A 23,631-nucleotide genomic window follows, 5' to 3' on the forward strand; every position below is an offset into this window, starting at 1 on the left:
CTGTACTCTAAAGTATTCAGGATCGTTATTTTCTCGTTTACTATTCTCAGTACTCCTTATTGGTTTTCTTTTCTACTCAACTTATGCCCTTCATCCTCCTCCGGGACCACAACTCAAAAGTTCATGTTTCACATCCATAAAGTGGAATACTCAAATGTACACTCTAATTAGGTGTTTCTTGTTCTTGCATGACAAGTTGCTTGATCTTAACAGTTGCTTTAAGCTGTTTTTGTCATAGCAATTCGTACAACAATATCAGGTGTACACCTGGAGTCTTTGGTAATTAAGCTGCCCAAATATCTGAATTATCCATTTATAAACGAGAATATACATATAATACAATAGCTTCATTCAGTATATTTTTTAAATTTTCAATAAGTGTGGATCAAATCATATCGCAATTAGGCGTCTTAACATTCTGTGATATATTTCACTGGCACTTTAAGTCAGCCTGACCTCGCGTATTCGTATTGTGTATATTCATAGCCTTTAACACTTCCTATGCATAATTAAAAAGTTTGCCAATTTCAAAATTAGCTGCGACTTTCGACACGTTAGCCGAATATTAGTGATCCACAATCTATGTGATGTTTGAGTTCAGTATATACTGGTGGTTAATACTAACTAAAGAAACGGCCAAAGGAAAACGACCCTTTACAATACCCTTTTTAACGTGTGTCTGAGTGAAGGAGTTATTCTTATGAAAACGTTTAAGCTAATATAAATTGAGCTTTCTAACGCGGGTTAAAACAGAAGCGCTTAATTAAACTATGGAGTGGTTACACGCAGTTCACACTCACATGCGGAATTGACACCGTTATACCCTCATTTACGTGTAGAAACTGCCATTGTAGATATATACATATGTGTTTAAAGGTACGCGTCCAATTATACGCGCAACATGTTTCAACTTGTTTCCTATTGATTCTCGTCCGTTCTATACCTAGTTCGCAGCGTATTGGAGTGCCGCTTTTAAAAGCAAGAAAACTTTTAGATAAGATTTTTTTATGACACAACAACGTCACTATATTTGTAAAACTATTAAAATACAAATTACATTATTAAATAATATCTCAAAAGGTTACATAACTGGTACAAAGACGTCATCATTTGGAAAAAAAGAACTATTTAAAAACAATATATATAAAATAATTTTTCAATATTGGTTGTGTTTTGCTTGTCTTACAATAATTTTAAGTACGTTTTTGGGCCCAGTAGGACGTGACAATAATTTCTCAATTATATGTAATAGGATGTACCCAATATTAGGATACGACAGCACGGAGCACAAAAAGGTTTGTCTTCTACGCTGCGCGTTAAGCTGCTCTTAATCACGTTCTCGATATGTTGTTCTTGGACCATTTATCGTATTCTGCGACTATTATGGCGAAATAACTGGTGCAATCAACACAGTATAAGAACACAAGTAGTGTAACTTCATACAATAATTACTTTCATTTATAAGCAGGCCAAGTCTGCCTCACGTCGGACGAGTCGTGGGCGAAAGCCACCACAAAATGGATCCCCCAAAGTGTCGATGGAGAGGCGAGCTAGATGCGCACTTAAAAGATTGGACCTCAGTGGCGAGGAAAAGAGAGGTGTGGAGAGAGGCGAGGGGTGTCCTTTGCCCAGCAATGGTACAGTATAGGCTTGTAATAAATTAATAAATAATAATAAATGGATCGTTATGTAAACAATCTCACTCCAAGTTATCTTCGTGATCGTTTCCAATACCGTCAGGCTCTTGCTGACCGCTGTCGAGGTACTAATTAGTTCCTTGTCACTCCGCAACACCTTTTCGCAAAAAGTGAATGCTGCTCGTATGTGGAACCTCCTTCCAGTCCAGGTCAGACAGTCACCTTCGGTTCGGGCTTTCAGGGGTGCCCTTTTGAAATCTTGGAATTATTCAGACTCCTCATGCTAGAGCTCATAAAATATTTGTTTAAATTTCACATATTTATTTAGTCTCATCTTATTCATTTTACTATATATTTTTATATGTATTAGTATGTCATCATTTACTTAATACGAGTAGTATGTATTCCTGTGCACATTGGATATAATAAATTTATTCTTGAAATTATTTACTATGTAGCATTACATTGAATAACAATTTTTATAGATTTTATTGCCGACATAGAACTTTCCTTTCAACTATCCAAAGGTTAGCTGGCAGAAATCCCTTTATGGAATAAGCTCGCTTTTGTACAATAACGTTTTATTTCCTTGTCAAAAATTTGTTGTGTTGTACATTAAAGTGTTTACATACATACATACATTTGTAAGTACGCAAAGCGATGGTAATCGCTCGCTTTTCATCAAGTGGATAATTTGACTGCGTGACGGTTTGTACACGACAAAAAAGTTGCACGATTTGGACACTGGCACGGTCCGCATAACAGACTTCGGGTGGTCAACCTCTAAATCACACATGCTATTTCTCGATCTCGATTATCACTAGTTGCTCCACTTTTAATTCTAAAAGTCAAGAAACTTGTAAATAGTATTGCATTACAATCTTACTCTAATACTCCCATGTATGCAAATGTTGCTATATACCTAAATAGCAATTCGACAGCAATAATCGCAATGCAAATATTAACGTATTTGTCGTAACGCTTACTTTCCTAAAAAGAGAAGTCTGCATTGTTCTTATAGGTTAGAGTATTGAAATAATTTAATTATGGCATTTCTTTAAACATATCGAGTGAGCATAATTCGTTCATTAAACCATGCCTTTGTTTGGTTGTAGTAGACAATACCTTTGAAATTATTTATTAGAAATTACTTATACAAAAGGGTTTACAAAATATTACTATTAAGATACAAGACCACTTTGTTATTTAGTAGCAGTAGATCTCCTTGTGCAAGAGTTCGTCCAGGGAAATATTTCCACCTTATCTATTTCCGTTTCCGTGTTCCGGTTTTGAAGGGTAAGGGTGCTGGTGAAATTACAGGCACATGGGACTTGTCAATTTATGTATCAGGGTGACCCTAAGATCTTTGCAATTTAAAGCTTTGAATGGCACTGCAACTGTTATGGACAGACGTGTAGCTTACCATCAAGCGCACGACTTGTTTGTTCCGTCAATTGATTTTATAAAAAAATGAATGTTTTTTATTTCGTTGATTATTAATGTAAAATATCGCACGTCATCATTCTAATACACTCCACAGTTAAACGTACGTTTCGCATTATGAAAAATAAGACAATTGTATATGTAAATAACAGAGGTAGGTCAATCTCGGAAGAAAGGCACAAGAAGTCAATTTATAATTTGGAGATAAATGAGTCTAGATATTTTCTCATCATCAAACTTAAGAGTTATACTCTTGTCGGTAGAGCATCTTCCAATCATAAACCAGCTCTTTGACCTCGTTATACGACACGACACCGGCTTTTTCCTTTATTTGGTCTATGTAACTGCGCCTTGGTCGACCTCTTCCCCTCAATCTTTCCCTCCAAAATGTTCTAAAGAAGTTGTAGAGTCGTATCAAATGTCCAATCATTGTCCCGCGTCTATACTCTATAGTATTCAGGATCGTTCTTTTCTCGTTTACCATTCTCAATACTTCCTCATTGGTTTTCTTTTTTATTCAAGTTATGCCGTTCATTCTCCTCCAGCACCACATCTCAAAAGCTTCTAATCTTTCCCTATCCCTTATTAGGTTTTTCTAATAACAAGAATAGTTAAAATATATTTTTGATATTAAGTAGTTTATGTTAAATATATATACACAAGACATAATATTTTATACAGAAACTTTCATGGTATATGTGACTTCTAATATCCTTATTTGCATTTCGGTAACCTTCGAGATATTGGGACCTACAGTGTCCGTGTCCGGACCCCTGCTTAATTTAACATGGTCAAATCATGGAACACGAGACTCACTCTGCATGGTCTTGTACCAGATTCCTTTTTCCTGGGACCTCATATCGAAGGTAGAATAGTTGATTTACAATTTTAATAAAACTAAAGGGCACAATTATTTATTATGCTTAGTTACGCGTTTTTGTGTTAGCTATAAAGTAATTATTGTAATTGAACTACATAATCAGGGCACGCTCCATACATTGCTAAGTGAAATCCTTTGGTGTTAGAGTTTTTAACTTAATAAACATCAAATAGGACTTTTTATGATAATTTTTTTTTTAGATTATTGATGTCAGTTAAATGTCTTTCGAGCTTATTGTACATCTAAAAATTGTTGAGATAGAGTTTTATGACAAATTAGGTAGACTGGCCTTTTCTTCCTGACCCCCAGATATGCATCTTAATTTTGATAAAAATTTTAGTATGGTTTATTCGGTTCCTATTAATTAAGATACAAAACTTTTTTATTAGTTATGTGATATTTTTTATTTAGCTGATTTTCAAACTTTTCATTTTCAGTTTTTCAATAACAAATAAATAAGGGAATTCTGCACGTAAATAGCAGGGGTAAACCTTTTAGAGTTTAAAAACTTGATATTTGCACCTTGCTAAATAATATTTTTTATCGCTTAACACACAACTATTCAATAAACAAGTGCAAGAGATAGTGACAGTTTGCTATATAAAAATACATTTCATGTCCAGCATTCTATAATAACATAATGTTGCATATCAAATTTACGTACTTAGGTATTTTCAGGAGAAGAGTGAATAGGTTGTAAGAAAACAAGCTCCATCCTCGACCACATCGTTCCTTACGAACAAGTGAGATTGATCATTTAAAGAAAAAAAATAGTTTTTGTAAGATGCGCTTTAAACTCACGTGCATATTATCTTATCGGTTCACAATGAACACACAGCCTAACAGTACAAGCGAAGTTTAGAAACAAGAGATAACTCGATAAAACTTTTGCTTATCATTTTGTAAATAGAAAGGGTATATAATGAACAGTACATAGCATGTTGAACTGAATATCTCAGGCTATAAGAGTTTTTATAAAAACTAGAGGAACAGAAGTATTCTTTGCGTATCTTGTAGACAGAAATGACAATCATGCCAATTAACTGGTCTTCAATTACGGAATTCGATGTACTATGGTACAGGGAATTCCGTAGTTCCGCAGATACCAAAGTAATGACATCCGTGGGTTCTACCCAGAACAACCATGACCAGAGCCAATTACGAAAAGTTCGTTTCCTAAATTGGTTTATCCGGGAATAGAACCCGGAAACTTTCCATTATACAAAGAACTTTAGCGTCTACCTACCGGGGTCAATAATCATTACTTAAAAAAATGTGTTTTTAGAAGGCAATTTTTTTAATTTTATAATAACTAAGTTATCGGACGAACAGGTCATGCGCCTGATGGCAAGCGACTCGCCTGTCCATAGCATTTACAGTACACTCCGAGCTTTAAATCACATAGATCTGAAACATAAGTTGACAAGTCCCATGTGCCTGTGATTTCACCAGCACCTGCTTGGCAGCAGAAATAGGTAAGATGGCAGTACTTCCCTGGACAAATTCTTTCACAAGGAGCTCTACTGCTACTAGATTGCAATTCACATTCGTTAAGCGTGGAATTATTATTTCGGAAAAATGTATACCTCGCGGTAGATATTATAAATAAGAACTTAGTCATGACACTAAATACAATTTAAATAACGTATATTGCTTAAGAAGTCGCGCAATCGTGTTTTCCGATAAATGCTATAGGATATTCATTGACGTGGGTCCCACACTACGCCAAAAACCGGTAATACCAGCATAAATACTATAAACCGGTCATTGTCTTGGCTATCATTTTTGTTTTCGCAGAGATTATTAGCAGATCCCCTTTGAAAACAAGGCGTTTATATTTTTATTAATAAACAAAATAATATACGCAAAAACTTGTATGACCTCCGTGGAACTATATACGGCGTGTTTTTCTGCCGTATTGTGTAGTACATACGCAAGTATAAATCAATTAGTAATGCCCATTTGTTTTATTTACAGCACCAGGGTTAATTATGTCGCAACAATGAGCACCTTGGCCTCAACCAATATCGTTTGTTGAATTCTTTAAACATCATTTGAGATTATGAACGTTCATGTGTTTTGAGATAGACGTAATGTACGAGGCAGTCGTTTCAAATCGTATTTGTCGATAGCAGTAGAGCTACTTGTGAAAGAGTTCGTCCAATTTCTTGTCTTATCTACTTCTGCCGCCAAGCTGTAATGTGTGCATTATTGCGTTCCGGTTTCGAAGGGTAAGGGTGCTAGTGAAATTACAGGTACATGGGACTTCTCAACTTAAGTGTCAAGGTAACGGGCGTAGTGGTAGTGCTCCTCAGATCTTTGCGATATAAAGCTCTGAGGACACTGCAACTGTTATAGACAGGCTTATAGCTTACCATCAGGCGTACGACTTGTTCGTCTTGTCACTTAATTAATAAAACAATTATTATCGAGTTCTTAGGTTTTCGCGATTGTTACACATAGGAAATGGAACTATTTTTCCGGATTTAAATCGCGTATATTTGTTTTTTCAAACAAACCGACGTTTCGGGTCCTTTTCCGAGCTCATCAACCGTCAACCGTGACCACGGGACCTGTACAGGGCCCAAAACGTCGTTTTGTTTGAAAAAAAACGAATATACGCGATTTAAATCCGGAAAAATAGTTTCATTTCCTATCTGAAACAATTATTTTTAACGTCTGTCAGAAAAGCTTTAACAGTGTAAACTTAATGTGTGATTCACACATTAGGGGTTTTTTCCCGTAACCAGCACAAAAAATACTACAGATATCACTGATAAAATTTAAACTTTTTCATTGCAAACCTGTGCAAAACAATAGATTACCCGTAGTTAGTTCTGAATAAAAATATTTTAAATGTTGAGAGTTTTTTTTTTGAGATTTAAATAAAATAACCGGATGTTGAAAGTGCCATCCCTAAAAAATAAAAATCAATGCCAACGCAATAATCCATGGAATGGAAGTAAAAAAAATAACGAAAAAAAAAAAAATTCAATCAAATAACTTTGTAACGAATAAACCTAAGTCGTTGCTGATTACTTTAAATGTGTGTTATTTATTTATGGTTTTATCGAACGACTAATCGGTTGGCTAATAATTTTTAAATGTAATAAATTATGATTTTCTTTTTGTTTATCTGTGCAAAAACTACGTCGTTTTTAATTTTGTTTTCTCTGAAACTATTAAATATTTGTCACATCGGAGTTCGACTCTTCCATTTGTATTAGTTCAAACTACAGATATCTTGAAAAAATGTCAAAAAATTGGGGTTTATAAAACACTGTGCACCATAAAAAATTTAGTATATAATAATAAGTTATTTTCTCCCATCACGTACACGTCATAAGTAAGTATAGTAGTTGTAAGTATGGAAGATTGGAAGACAGGAGCTCAAACTACCTGTGCTAGTGGTTTACACGTAATTAAGTCTTTCACAAGGAGCTCTATTGCTACTAAAAAGTCTGTGATTCGTCTATGAGTTTGACAGTAAATTTATTTTTGTCTGGTAGCAAAGTCAAGGTCATCAGCGGCCAACGACTAAATATCATAAAAAAATACGTGTTCTAACGTGACAGCGTCAATTATGACGACTTTTGTAGCCTAACTTTAGCAATGTGGGCGTTAAATGAGGACTTCCTGGGTAATTTGAAAAACGAACTTTCATAACACTAGAAATAAACATAAACTAGTAACAAATAAAAAAAGCTATAAAAATAGTACAATAAACTACCTACCACTTTGTATATCTGACTTGAAAATTGTTGCATTCAAGCAAAAACCAAAACGTTACTTTGAAAATCACGCTTTTTATAAAATCAACGAATTTATGGGTTCGAATATAAATTAATATTTTTTTTAAATCATGATGATAAGCACTCTGTATCATTATTTGTCTGTATTATTACATATATAAGCATATAATTTCAATTTGTATTTCTTGTAATTTGACTTACATACTTATTTCAATTTGAAAAAAAAAAAATCTAAATTGGATCTGGGTTTCTGGGTAATGCCTCGGATATCGTTGCCCTTTCGCAGAAAGAAAAGCACACATGTCCATACACAATGTTTTGCTGGTTACTACACTGACGTTTGGTAGTTAGAGTTGGGTATGGCAGAAGAAGCATGAAAGTAGAATTAATGCAATGGACATGACATCTTTGTGGAAAGAAGGATGACGACATCCCGTGTATTTTGTGACCCAGTATTTTTGACGACGTGCGTTAGAATTATTTGCTGAATATTCCTAAATCTTCCAAACTCTGCCACATTTAATATAACGTTAACATGTTCTGCCGCAATGAAAATGAATAAAAATGAAACTGCCCAAATGGCAGAAATCTGCCACAAATGGTCACATTGTTCTCAATCTCAAAGTGACATTGATATTGGCAAGACGCCTCTTGTCAAAACGTTCCCTTGCCAACTTCATTATCTCTCATTTAAATATTGTCTAAACATTTTTGTCACATTGTGTTTTATTTTTTACTTTATATCATTAATGTTTCATTAATTATTTTATTATGTATTTTATAGCTTTAATGTCTTATGGGTGTACGATAAAATAACCAATAGTTTAGGCAGGTAAACATTCATTCATGCTTAAAATGAAACTTACTTACAAGAATGTTACCTAATCTATGGTCGAACTGAATTAATGGCGTTGTGTTCTTGCATCTATTCTAAAATACATTGTTTTACAATTTCTTTATTCCCGACTTCTAAAAATGTACAAAAATATGTTAACAACTAGGTATAAACTAAAACGTAATATTATACTGGCAAAGTCCATGAACGGCTCTTCGTTTATTTTAGGTGAGCTTTCGCCATCCTTCTTTGTGGAATAAAGTTGAGTGATAGGTTGAAGAATACAATAATACGTGCAAGATGTGCCTTGCAAGAGGATGTAGTGACTAGAATAGAGAAAGGAATGTTGAGGTGGTTTGGGCATGTAGAGCGAATGGATGTAAGAACAATTACCAAACAGATTTATGATGCGAATGTTACATTGACCAGATCAGTAATGTCCTCAAAAACCCTGGGATCCGAAGTGACAAGAATAAAAGAAGTTGTATGAAAAGAGTAGTTGATGTATGTGAGGTTCGAGAATTGTGTCAGGATAGAGTAAAGTGGCTTTCCGTTGTCCCTGCCTACCCTGTGGGCCTAGGGCGTGCGTTTATGCATGTACAGGGAAGTCCCTAGTATGATTCCAAGAAATTGGTGTTGTTGTCTAGCACATTATTATGATTAGTCCTTATTGGTGCCACATCCCTGATAAGTTGATGACACTATTCGAACATTGATTAGTGTCACGACCTGTGAATTTTGATTAAACAACCTTGAATAAGGCGCATCGCTATGTCGTCAGGTATATTGACGTTTAAAATTTTAGAACGCACGCAACACCAACGCAAATACTGTACTGCAATAAATTAGTACTTACTAAGGACCAATATAGCATAGTGTTCAGGACGAAAACGTGTTCGCGCCCATGTGATTTTTAATATTGTAAATTTATTATTGTGATATATTATTATAATTTGGTATTGTTAATTTAGTTTAAGGTTTGGTAAATAAACGAGAGGGAGAGAGGGGTTTTGCTTGGAGTCTGTAGGGTTCTCCCGTCCCGCTCCTGCATTGGTGCCGTCCCGCTCGCACACTTGAATAGAATGCGAGCGGCACGGCGGGCCAGCGATGATATAAAAAGCGGAGCGTTGGGAGCGGAACGACATTCCAAAATTGACTGCACAAGACTCCGAAGGCGTTCCAAATCTCTCCGCGATCCAAGCAAAACCAAGAACAAGAAGCTCAATTTACAACCAGGCGTTTTTTCTCACAATCCGCCCCCACACATAGATTCGTGAAAAAATGTAGCAAAATATGAATGATTACATAAAAAACTCGAGGTTACTAACGTCTACATCGCGTAATTTAGCTTTAAACGAGGAAACAATTACGCATTAACTAATAAATAATAACTTAATGTAGGTAAATACTCACTCTTTGTGTGATATAGTCTCCACGTGCCGTCCTTGGATATGGTGGCGATGTGTGACGTGTCTACGTCGAATGCCACGTCATACACACCCGACGAATGGCCGGTAAGTTCGAATGCCTTTGTGACTTGCTTGAACTCCCCATTTTTCGTAAAGCACACTTCCATTATTTTAACATCGGGCGAGAACCCTGTAGCTACAACAAATCTACCACAAGGCGATATCTTGGCTGTATGTGTGGTCATTAAATACGTATCAAGCCTGGTTAGCTGCTGCCCTTTGAGGTCCCATATAACCATATCTGTCTTGGATGAACAGGACATCATGAATTTCCCGTTGGTTGATATGCCAAACCCAATGACGTCTTCTCGGTGGACCTGTTAATAAAAAATACTGGTTGATTTTTGAAAACTATTTGAAAAAGATTAATGAGAGACTGATCTTCATCATCAACCCGTGTATACGTTCCACTGTAGGACACAGGTCTCCTCCCAAGCGAGGGTTTAGGTTATAGTCCGCCATGCTGGCCCAATGCGATTTGTGAACCTTCGACGTGCAGGTTTCGTCACGATGTTTTCGTGGCTTTCCGAGGTGCAAGCCCGGATTCAAACCCACGGCCTCTGCTTGAGAGGCGGTAAAGCAAACCATTACGCTACCACAACTGATAACTTCTCTTATTTATTTTACGTGCTTCATAGACCTTGACGATCAATAGATAGAACACGTGTAAATATGACCTGGATGCTCTTGAGTCATACTACGTACATAAAATCTTTTGCCTAGGTAAAAGATAGTGTCTGTATTGTCTAGTACAGATAGCGAAACTATTGTCACTGTTCAACATTTCTATAATCATAATTCCCGCCGGATAGCACGCTTCATGATAAACTATGCCTCGACACAAGGAAAACGATCGGTGAACCTTCCTGTGGCTAAAAATATTTTTTTCGAAGGCTGCGCGTGTGACGCTCCTCCGGCACTCTATGTACTGGTACATGCAGGTACACAACACACACACAACTACCTATCGATACTGAGTGCCATTGTGCTGTAGAAGGTCTTTGATAGTCTGCTTGCATTCAGATACAGTTTTGTTGGCGATATTTTTAAAAATTGTGATTTTAATGTAATAAACGTTCTTGGGACTCCAACTCGAGTTCGTGACCTAAATGACGCAAGGCACACGGTAAACTTAGCTTATTAGCCAGATTGTGCGTACGTATAAAACGTTAGTCTTGATAAATTAATATAAACAAATATCATCTTTGTATTAATAATTCTAACAAACTAGTGGAGTAATTCCACAAAAAATAATTGAATATCATGGTGGTGGTGAAACATTCTGATATACAACAAAAAATTTAAATGTCATGTTTTTAATAAAATAACAATAAAATCAGCGAATATGATTTATTAAGGTTTTTTTAAATAAAATTTCTTAATTATTAGTTAAGAAGATAATATATAAATAACATATATAAATAAAAAGAAGATAAATATTATGACTCAATAGTTAAGAAATTCTAAATATCTTTATTTCGTAAGTAAACAAATTACACTTGAAATCGTGCAATTGGCGAAAAGCAGATTTGAGAAGACTGAGTAAGAAACTCAAGGGGATTTCTCTTCGTATATATATATATATATATATATATTTGTTAATATATGTATATCATTAACAATATTTATTTAAAGATAATTAGAAGCAACTTGCAAAAGCTAAGCGTGAGATCACACTATAGAAATAATAATATTATCGTGTCAACCGTGACCATGGGACCCGTAAAGGACTTGAAATGTTGGTTTGTTTGAAAAAACAAATATACGCGATTTAAATCCGAAAAATACTTTCATTTCCTATGTGCAATAATCGCGAAAACCTAAGAACTCGATATTACCGTAAAAGTATGTGACCCAGGTGTGAGAATATTAATTTATTTCAACTTATCTCTCAAAGACAATCTGGAGTTCAATTTGTAAATTGCTATAGCATCGTTTTCGATACCTCCAATGAACACTACGCCAACTTAATTTTTGAACCTGTGTGTGCAAATCTCGTTTTTTTTATTTATAATTTTTTAAATTGTATATGGCTGTTTACAAAAATAACAGAAGATGGCAAAAAATACAGTTGGCGTAATGTTCATTGGAGGTATCATTTTGCAGTAAGATTCTAAGAGATCTCATGCTTTCGTATTACTACGCATTGGAAGTGAAAATATTTTTTCGGATCTAAATCGAATATTTATTAGTTTCCAACAAACCAACGTTTCAGACCCTTAACAGGTAGCATGATTGACTAGTCAATCAGTTGTGACAACTGAAAAAATGAAAATACATGATTTAGATCTGACAATATTTTTTTTTCTAAAGATTCTATTAATTTTAGCGGCATTTACCATAAAGGAAAAAGACGTATGTATACAATACTAATAATATAAAAACTTTTAATATTTTTGTAATCGTATACACTGCAGAGATGAGCCGTAATGTCCACTTATCATTTGCAAGTGTTTCTGTGTATCAAATACGGTTCATCAAATCTGTACCTGCATAAGTTGTTGAGCGACCCCAAGTAGAAATAAATTATTTATCAAATTTAAAAAGAAATAAGTTTGCTTTTATTCATGAGGTCAGGAAACACACTATCATCAAAACACATGCTAAATAAGGAGAAGTACAATCAACTACAGAATCAATTGATTTTACATAACGAAACTGGAATTCATATGCTGTAGGAGAGTAATTTAATAACTTCTGTTTTTAATAACGTCGAAACTGAAATATCGTAAAAAAATACATATCTTAGTAACTTCTCTTTTTATAATTTGTCGTCGAGTCTTAATCGAAAAATCTAAGTTACGAGAATGACCCTGAAGAGTCTTGTTGTTTGAAATATTCCCAGATTTTAGAGTACCGTCTAACAAAATCCTTAAAACTGTCACAAGTGCCTTTTATTGTAAACTTCATATTATAGCTTTTGTTCACTTTTATGATTTCTACCCAAGCCCCTGATGTCAATCAATTTAATGAAAATTAAATGACGGCACTGTGATATGGTCAAATGAAACAAGTTCTGATAAGGGATTGTATATAGAAATGAGTTAAGCGACTAAATAAATGCTGCTAGCAGGGAAATACCACAGCGAACGTAATTATCTACGTACGATGTTGACGTTGGTTTTTTCGAAATACTGCTTCAGAAAACGAGTTCACTCATAGCCGTTTTCTATAATGATAATGATGGGAATAATACAGCATTGAGTCGGCTCGCTTGCCACAGGAATCAGCGAAATCTTGTGATCGTGCCATCACTTTACAATGACAAAGTTACGTACAAAACGTGAGCACTATACAAGTAAAATAATATATTTACGTAGTTTCTAGCTCTCTACGAACACTATGCATCGCAGACAACAATGGTTTATTATTATGGAATTTACATTCTTTTGCGAAAATACGAGGTCAGTTTCAACATAGTCAAACAAATACGAACTGAATTGACTGAGCCACAGATACGGTTACAAAAATAACTGAATACAGTCGACATAATGTCAAGTAATCGTTTAAGATTTCGAACTTTTCTATAAGTGAACCTCAAAATCACAAAAAAACACAAATTAATTGTTTTCGCATTCCCCAGGGCAGTGCTTTGGGCCCCGTCTTGTTTACTAAGCATGTTATATCAAAGATAAGGTAAATAAATATTGCATCACCCAATAATACGCAAAACCAAAGCATAGGAAACAAAAATATTTACTCTTAAAAACATTTTAAAAGTAAAACGTGTTCCGTAACAAGTTATGAGCTACGTTTGCACAACGCGGTTGTTTACGTAAACACTGACCCTACCGTGTAAATGACAGTTTGTCTCGTTTATGAACATACACACATCAAAAAAAGTTTGCGATCAATAGCATAAGCTCCTATAATTCTTTAAATTTAACTTTATCAAGAAAAAATCTATGTTGTATGCTTTCTTTAAATAGGAATACCCTGTTTGAAATTAAAATATAAAACTATTTTTTATTATTTATTTTAAAAAATTGAGCCATTAATCATAATGTAATAGTGGTAGAAATTTCATAGAAAGAAAAAGACTGTTTAATTAAACTTAAACAACAATTTATTATTAAAAGGTGTGAATTCAATATAAAATAACTCCTCCCCTGGCTCGAATACATGCGAAGATCCTCCTGGGCATGCTGAGGATCAAGTTATCCAGCATTTCCTGGGGTAACCTATCCCATTCTTCAATAGCGGCTTCCCTGAGCTCTGGAACTGTCTGGGGACGTGGCTCACGGTTCCATATTGCTCGTTTAAGAGCATCCCACGCGTGCTCTATTGGGTTTAAGTCGGGCGAGCCGGCAGGCCAGTCTAATCGTGTGATATCGTATTCTTGAAGAGCAGCATTGACTCGTTGAGCTCGATGTGCGGGCGCAATATCATCGACCAGTACAAATTGGTGCCCATGGTTTACTCGGAATGGTCTGACGATATCATCAATAGCAACTGCTTTGTACATGTCTGCTGTCATGAAGCCCCGATACGGGATCAAAAGCGTTCTAGCTCCAATCATAATGCCACCCCAAAAGTTCCAGTGGCAGTTCTTTGTCTTTCACGGTCGCCTGGTCTTCTCCAGACACGGACACGTCGGTTATCTGGATGAGTGCTGATTCGGGATTCGATAACGAAGAGACAGTTTTGCCAAATGTTTTCGTCCTCACCTTCTTCATTTTGCCGAAGTCTAGCCCACTGCAATCTTCGTTGTTGACGTTGCCGGGAATTGAGCGGAGCTCGCCAAGACCTCCGTGCTCGTAATCCAGCCTGGTGCAAGCAATTGCGAACGGTCTGCGTGCTAACTTCAAGCCCAGAGGCGGCCCTGACTTCTGCTTTTATTTTAGTGGCGTTGATTGTTGGATCACGGGCTGCCAGCAATCTAATATAGCGCTTTTGGGCAGCTGTCAAAACAGTTGGGCGACCGCTGCGGGGTCGGTCAGCTAAATTCCCCATTCCGTGATACCTCTGCAACGTAGCCACGACACAGGATTGGGATATAGCAAGTCTGCGTGCTATTACTCTCGTGGTGTATCCTTCTTCCCTCAAAGTTACTATTCTAGCTCGTAAAAACCTCTGATAATCCTCTTGGCATTTTTTCAATCACAACTTTCCGCGAAAAATATCTTGAATCGCTTATAATTGACTAAATCAGATTTCTGAATGAGCGTGATCTAGGACTGAAAGCCTTTTTATATGAAAAAACAATTGAACGGGGTCATTGTTTTATGTTCTAATTTATTTTTAAATAAAGAATCTAAAAAGAAGAAAAAATCATAATATAATCTACAGTAACAAAAAAGATTTCAGTTTTTCGAAGTGATCGCAAACTTTTTTTGATGTGTGTAGGTTTTTTTAATGTTTCAATGAGTGTATTACCAAGTCATAGGCATTTTCTTTAAAAAACAAATATGTTCGAATGGCACAGTCCTATTCTCCTTCTTTAAGTAGTCTGTTTGAATTGCAATTTAACGTAATTTCGAGCAATATTAGTATAAAAATTCTTTATCAACAAAACAAATAAATATTCACAATAAATAACCCTACAAGCATAGTTTGAACAAAAAACAATAGAAATTAAGCAAAATGCAATTGAAACATCGTTTATGGCAAAAAATCTGTTTATATGAATGCCAACAAGGTTTTGGTAGCTTGTTCCCAGAATATTAAGCTTTTATTCTTGGAATAAGACGAGCTTATGAAATAGATAATTAAAAGCGTATTTGATCAGAACTATTCGCTAAGCAGTAAGTTGGAAGTTCTTTTGTATTCACAAGGTTCAGTTGCAATGCAACTAGTATTACAATTTAGTAGTACTGGAGCTCCTTGTGAAAGAGTTCGTCTTGGGAAGTAGTGCCACTTTACTTATTTCTGCCTCCAAGCAATAATGTGAGCGTTACTGTGTTTCGGTTTTGAAGGGTAAGGGTTCTGGTGAAATTACAGGCACATCGAATTTGTCAACTTATGGCTCAGGGTGACATAACGGGCGTAATGACAGTGTCCCTCAGATATTTGCGATTTAAAACTCTGAGTGGCATTGCAACCGCTGTGGACAAGCGAGTCGCTTAACATCAGGAGCACATGTTCGTCCTGTCACTTGTTATAAAAAATATTTATCAAGTTCAGTCTTTTCGGTACGTGCTTATCCCCGTTTATCGCATCTGTCTCGGCATTTCACAAGACTCCAAGATATTTCCTTATCTCCGATATACATAATTTGTAATAAAGCATTGAAGGAATTTTATGCCGGTGCGAATGAAGGCCCTAACAAAAGGCTGATAGAAAATGTTCTGCGCAAAACCAATGGCTCGACGTTTCTTATATTTGCCAATTTTGTGTCGATTCCATAAAAAAGGGTTCCCCCATAACCTCTTCAGCGCCGCATGTGCCGTGAGTTGTAATCTAAAACCGACGCATTATTTACACTTAATGCATCATCGAAAACAAAGGTCGTCTCTTGACGATCTTTGTTCAGAGGCTTGAGTGTAAATTTGTTATCATTCAAAGTTAACTACCGCGTTCGCGTAAAGATTTTATTTAGATCTTAGTCATAATATTTATAAGCTTTAAATTAAAATCTTAACGCCAACGCGATGGTTAAGTTTATATTTGTGAAAACTTACATTAAGGCCCCAGAAGGTTGAGGACAAAGTTCTATTCGCAGTGAAAACAATGAGACCACGTTCCTTCAGGGAAAGTTGGGAGTTGCAATTTTAGTACACATGCAGGGCAGATATCACCGTCATTTAAAATTAAATACGTGAAGTTGGCGTCAAACCTGCAAATATTTACTCTATACTTCAAAACGAACTTTGTTTACAACTTTCTCTTCCGAAACAAAATTAGATCTACCCAAATACTGGGAATGGGCATTTAATTGCATAGACTCTGTATAAAAACCGTTTGTATGAAAACGACTACAAAAATGTATGTAATTCGTATTTTTCCATACAGAAATCCTTGATGTTACACAATGTAGCAAACCTCTATGATGAGGAAAAGAAACAACACAAAGAATACAAGAGTTCAAAGTCGCAGCCAAGTTCAAAATTGAGTCATTTGATAAACACTACGACTACACCTTACCTACATATAAATAGATGGATGTTAAAAAATAAACTATGCCAGGAACCCACATGTTTCTAACGACAAATCATAATCATAACGTGCATGTAGACGTATGGGTACGTAAATATAGGCAGTGGAACCATACAAAAGATTGTGCGAACAATGCAGTCTTATCAGCCAAGTGAGTCAGATTGGCATTGGGGATAGCCTTCACACCAACGAGGAACCAAACCTCAACTGTAATAAGTTTTACACAAACAAAAAATATCCTTCCCTTGCAACCTACGTGCTGCAATAAAAATTTCCTTTTTGACAGCAATCACCAACAACAATACGATATTTATGAGCCTGCTTTTATTACAATACGCTGCGGATAGCAAATTTTACACACCGAAAAATAAAAACGCGTAGTATGTGTTTGTTGGTGATTACAACCTACTCATTGCGTTTCGATATAAAATTGAGGTAGGTCAAAGCGGTTTCAATATAAGTACGTGTGTATAATTTGCGGAATGAGCAATTGATTATCGACAATGACAAAAAACAAATGACTAGTGTTTCGAGTGCTAATTTCACGATCTGCTGTTATAACACTATGCATATATCCTTATTTAAGCATTGGAAGCGGTAATGAAACATTATGAATAAAGCTAATTATATGGCCTACATACGCGCATGAGTAATTCGTGATGATGACACATTTTTAGATGGTCTATTAAAGGCTTTTCAATGCCGATCTCGTACGATAGAAATGTCATTGTAGTGACATTTCGAAAAAACATAGCGTATATCGACCGCAAATAGTTGATATTACCTAAATCTCACGTTTAGTCGTAAGTCGACCCTCAACCATCGACAAGCAACGAGGCGTCGGATGCAATAGAGAAAGCACACGCAAAGTTATATGAAAATGAGACAGATATGACATAGTAGTGGTTACGTTCTCTTTGGGTATGACAAAATGTTGCCAAAAATTTTACTTAGACACAACACTCAGTGTTACCTTCAAAAACGCAACTTATACTAATATAGATCCCAAAATCCAGTATCTCTATTGATACCAAAAAAACTGAGGATATAATATTATTTCGCAATCGAGAAGATGTCGCAGCATACACGCATTGGTGGCCCTGAAAACAAGTAAACTTGATCAGTCTCCCATAATCCGATCACTTGCTTATATAAAGTCTACGGAATATAGCTTCAACACCTCAAACGGTTTTAATTGAAGATCATACATTAATATACCACATTTTTTTTAAATATGATTCTAAACACATTTTTAAGATGAAATTCCTAATGTACGGTGATGATAAGGAAAACATTTTCAGTTCTTTGTCGGTAACGCTATCTGAAATAAAGGCGCAGGAAATGAGTTAAGATTTATTAATACGCTGGCACTTCGCCCGTAGTAGTACATGATTTCACAAATTGAAAGTGATTGAAGACGAAACGGTTTTAACGCGACGTAAAAGTTTTCGCGAATTTGCTTTTCAATTAGAATAAATACCTAATATTCCCGACAAATAATAAAATCCCAAAAATATCATGTTATAGAAGAATAGCGCACTTACAAGTTGGTCTACACGTTTACCAATTAAAAGGCAACAATTATCAGCACAGTCATTTTCTAAATGAACGGCACGTTTCAACATCATCTGACCGCAACTCATCAGGTTTCAATCGGAAGTTATTACGTCTTATTTTTTATTCCTAAGAAGCATGTTGTAATTGTAATGTAAAAGTATTGTTTTTTAAAACCTTGTGTAATTTGTTTTAAAAACTAATCCAATTACACAAGACAAATAAGTAAGTACATAATAGTCAGATCGTGTGTTTCATTGTTTGATTACAACACCATATTTCCGTAAGATATATCTTTACGTGACTACCAGTGATTCCATTGAGCGAACATCGCTTTCATAATCCATCTGCGACAATCAGTTTTCGACACCTCTGCGAAGGCTGATACCACCAAGGTTACTTCAAGCACGTATCTGCTTGGCTCATTGTGATTAGTAATTAAACAAGTGAGAGGCTTCTTTGAATCTTTGCCTTATGACAAGACGTAATTGGCTTGTTAAGTCTCAGCTATGAATCCCTTAGTGTACACTACAAATCAATATTAACTTCAAGTGCTCTTTTTCGCGCGTTTCATAAGGTTCAGTGACAATTATCTGCAGTTTGTTAATCGTTAGAAGAATTAAATATTGTGTGTCCATTATCATTGTGGCGTCGTATTCAATGCTTTGCAGTAGGTGTAAAACAACAAAATGATCAATATTGTTTAATCTCATCAGTAAAGAACGTAATGGGTTTGTCTAACAAAACGAGATATTTTATTAATGACCTCATAAAGATAAACATGAAATATAGGTCGAATATATCACGATATTTCTAGTAAAATTTTTCGAGCATGCACAAGCCGTTATAATTAGGATTTTCAGCATAGGCCATTGATCTGGGGCCGCGTTTACAATATGACGCCCACCTATTTTCAGCTACACTATATTTATTACGCGTTTCGCTGTATTGCGTCGGATAAGTACTCGCATCAGGCCATTGTTCTAAGCATAACCCCACAAATAAGTCGAATCAAAATACATACAATGTGACATTGGTTGGGAAACAAAAACAACCGCCTACCTTTGATGTTCTCAGAGGTCGAATTCCCAAAACACGTAAATCTCTTAATACGGGTTTGTTTACGTAAAATATCGTATATTCAATAAACACTCATTGAATCGAGTTTATTTTCGAATACGTCAAGGTCGTTAATATTTGTCACTGAGTACTCCTTAATATTTAATGGCCAACAAATGCAGGTTACTACATACAATATTGTAACAGAATTCTAAAATAGGTACACCTAATTATGAAACGATTTGATAAGAGTCAATGTGGAGTAATTGGCTGTTAATGTCGAGACAATGCTTAATTTTTACCCACAAATTATCATCACAATCGCACGTGGACAATGTGTAGATCTATCTAGACATTATCTGTATGTACTCGTTTTTCATAAACTAAAAGATAGAATTGGCTCTTTGACCTACATATAAAACGTAGCCCTTGACTCTATGACCATGCAATGTTATTGATTTTTCTTCGTAAATAGTTCGTAGTATTTGTTTTTATTGCAACGCCAAAGCCGAATATCATAATTACATCGCGATGCAGTGCAGCTGCTAAGTTGATAGCGAGTCAACAGATAAGAAACAATTATAAGACAACGCGTCAATACGATTGTGGTATTGCGTGTCTCAACTCTCAACGACGTTAGCGCAAGTAATAGGTAGGCAATTACATTCAGTGAAACTTACAGTAAAAGTGTGCCAAGAAAATGTGGTTGCATAAAATAATTGAAATTGTTTCTTAATAATGGATACATGATTATTATAGTTACTGACCTTGTCAAACGTGATGACAGGTGCGGCGGCGGCAATCGCACCATCTTTCTTCTTCTCTATCTTGTAAACGACGATGCAGTTCTCGCGCACTGTGTGTACGATGAATGCTTTTGAATCCGGGCTCCAGGCGACATGAGACGCGTGGTCAAATTCGATGTTCACTCTTAATGTCTTGTGCTCCTTCTGATTCAAATCCCGGATGTCCCAGAGTATCACAGATCCATCTGTGTACAAGTGCCTATTATGAATTATACATCATCCATGTCGTTTGAATATTTTATTGTAATGCGTTGAGTTTGCATCTGTTTGCATTTGATATCTTCCTGATCACCCACTCCATTACGGATCTGTTAGCAATTAGTATAAAAATTGTATGCATTCAGAATTGTAAACAACAAAGTAACAAAATGATGGATAGGTAGTAAGAGAAGATCTCCTATTCTTCATAAATTGGATTAACCTATATAGAAACCTGAGCGTTATAGGACCGTTGGTCGACATACATATTCCTTTTAGTATTTCCGTTGGATACCCACCGCATCCGGCGCGCAGCCCCATAATATTTATCTTACAAATAAACTCCGCACCCATCTCTTTGATTGAACAGACCTTGCGAGCTAGTGCGAGTGCTTCACAAGCGAAACACTGGAAGCTATTTTTATCGCTCCTACGAAGAGAATCTATTTTCGAAGTGGAAAATCAATAAATATAAAATTGCTATGCCCCGTCGACGGCATATCCTTATTAAAGCTTTTTCCATAAATCGTAACGCGTTTTTTTCAATTTTATATTCTATAAAAGAAAAACAATCTTAGTTAAGCTTGCTAGTGAACTTCCAAGCATCAGAATATTGACAAAGGCTTTTATACAAAACAAACCTCGAAATAGTCAAGGCAAAGGTCACGACTCTGTGAATAATAGTGTTAATTCTCAGGCATCCTTGTTTCAAAAATACATGTTGGTAGAAGTGTTGTAGTATAATTGTGTATAGTGTTGTATCGAACTATCTATTGCATCAATTTCGCGTATTGCATTAAGACAATATATTACAAGTGGCGACAAAGTAAACGTGCAATCGTTCGCCGCTAAAAGGTCAACGGACCACTTAGATATCGAAACTGAGTCACTGTACCAAGGCCTTCGGATTTCAGGCAGTTACGAACTTCCAAGCGTGCTACATTGGTCTGTAACCTGTTAAATGCCCGATTACACGCCCAAAGTTACGATTGGAAATCGCCAGTTAATGCTCCTAAAATAGCTATAACGCGAGCCAAAACTGGCACAGTCGATTCTAACATTTCTGGGTGCAATTTCAATATTGGTAGTGCAGAATTAGAAACTCGAACTTGTCACTACTAAATCCAGTCTTTAAGCCAAGAGGAATTCTTTAACTGTAGGAACAAAAATGTTATTTATTATAAGCTGAGAAACGACCGAAGGTATTGTGTTAACTGGTTTACAAGCAAGTCTTCGTTCAATGGCCTCTTCAAGGGAACTAGGAAGTTTGTTGCCATCGTAATGCTGATGCAAAAACTCGACTTCACCACGCTGATCGTCATCGATACGATTGCTCGTTACATACCTATCTGCATAATCTGTTTTAATAATGATGAATGGAAAATTCTACAATAAAATGAAGTCCAAGTGTTTTTGAAATTTTTAATACTAGCTATATATGGCAGTTTAGATGGCAAGCAATATAGTGTATACCATCGATAAAATAAGAAGCAAAAGCAATAAGAAGAAAAAAAATAGATAAAATTTGTCAAAAAAACATTTTTGGGCCTTTACTACTTTATATAAATGAATAAATTAATTATAATAATAATCACCCGGGTGACCATATCAATTAATTACCTGGTCGTAAAGTCCCTGTACATACAACAGAGCAACAAAATTCACTCTACGCAGCAAACCCTGACCAGGGTTTTTAGAAAAGTTCATGACACAAACTGGTCCGGAGTTCATCCAGCGCCCACAGTTCAAACCGTTGGACCATCGAGATCGTCAGATGTGTGTATGTTAGCAAGTTTATGCATAAATAATGATTGTTGCGATTCTTATCGAGCTGTAATAAGACAAAAACTTGCCCATGTCAGAATTACTCGTACCAAATTCAAGGCCTACTCGCTTTGTAGGCGAAGTTGAGGCCAACATTTGCTGAATTGTAGTAATTTATGTTTATCTATGGCGTGGTGGAACTTTGTGTTTAATTTTGTAAACTTTGTTCAAGATGTTTTCAACACTTCTAGTTTTTTTTTATGAGATGTTATTAACTTCTTTAATTTAAAGCATTATTATTAGTGTACAAGGTTACAGTTACAGTTTAAAATTATTTAACAAGTACATTATATTCTGCTCTCCAAGTTTTTTTAGAACTGAACAGCTGAATTCAGTGTGTTGTTATTGTGAGTCATTGAAACAGTTCAACGACATCAATATTATCATTACAAATGTAACGAACCTCCTTCGTATAAATCAGTAACAGTTAGTTACCGTTCATCACCCTTTTGACTGTTTTCATGATTTTTTGTAAATGGCCGTAAACTTCACACTTATTTTGCGATATTGTTTTACAACCATTTTCTTGCCAATTTCATTACGATGTTCCGGTTTTGAAGGATCTACCCTTTAAGGATTTACCCTTGTACTGGTGAAATTTCAGGCATATGGGATTTTTCAACTTACGTCTCAGCTAAGTAAAGCTAAGCTATCATAAAAAAACCTACTTTGCGACATTCTTTTACAACTATTTTATTGACATGTCTATTACTGTACTGTACAATAATTTCGGGATGGTGGTTCGTTGTAGGCGTGTCGAATGAGTCTGGTGATGAAACCGCACCTCACTTGTGCAAGTCTTATTGTGAAAGATGCATTGACGCTGAGCTCAAGTAGGCGTACCCCATGGACATTTGACGCCGCTTTTATTTAACGTGTTATTTGCACACAATTAGACGTCGTACGAACCAAACATTACCTTGTTATAATCCAGTACTACTGTACTATTGTTTAGATAGTACTTACTACAAAATGAACAGACTATCTAAGGTATATCAATACGTTAATATAATGCGGAGTTCTTCGTGAAAGCGTTGGTCCAGGGAAGTACTGCCACCTTAACCATTCTGACGCGGTAA

At 35.7% G+C, this 23,631-nt stretch overlaps 1 protein-coding gene across 1 annotated transcript in view; it reads right to left on the minus strand.

Annotated features, from left to right (window-relative positions):
- LOC113235621 (transducin beta-like protein 2) overlaps window positions 1-23,631 on the minus strand; it is an 82,820-nt gene that overhangs the window by 11,302 nt on the left and 47,887 nt on the right. The window contains exons 3-4 of the mRNA XM_026471396.1: window positions 20,492-20,715; window positions 9,961-10,333 (exon numbers count right to left, since the gene is read on the minus strand). Of these exons, the coding sequence (XP_026327181.1) occupies window positions 9,961-10,333; window positions 20,492-20,715 (597 nt within the window). The remainder of the gene's footprint in view (window positions 1-9,960; window positions 10,334-20,491; window positions 20,716-23,631) is intronic.

The sequence above is a fragment of the Hyposmocoma kahamanoa genome, unplaced genomic scaffold (genome assembly GCF_003589595.1).
Source record: "Hyposmocoma kahamanoa isolate Upper Pololo Valley unplaced genomic scaffold, ASM358959v1 88, whole genome shotgun sequence".
In the NCBI taxonomy this organism is placed as follows: domain Eukaryota; kingdom Metazoa; phylum Arthropoda; class Insecta; order Lepidoptera; family Cosmopterigidae; genus Hyposmocoma; species Hyposmocoma kahamanoa.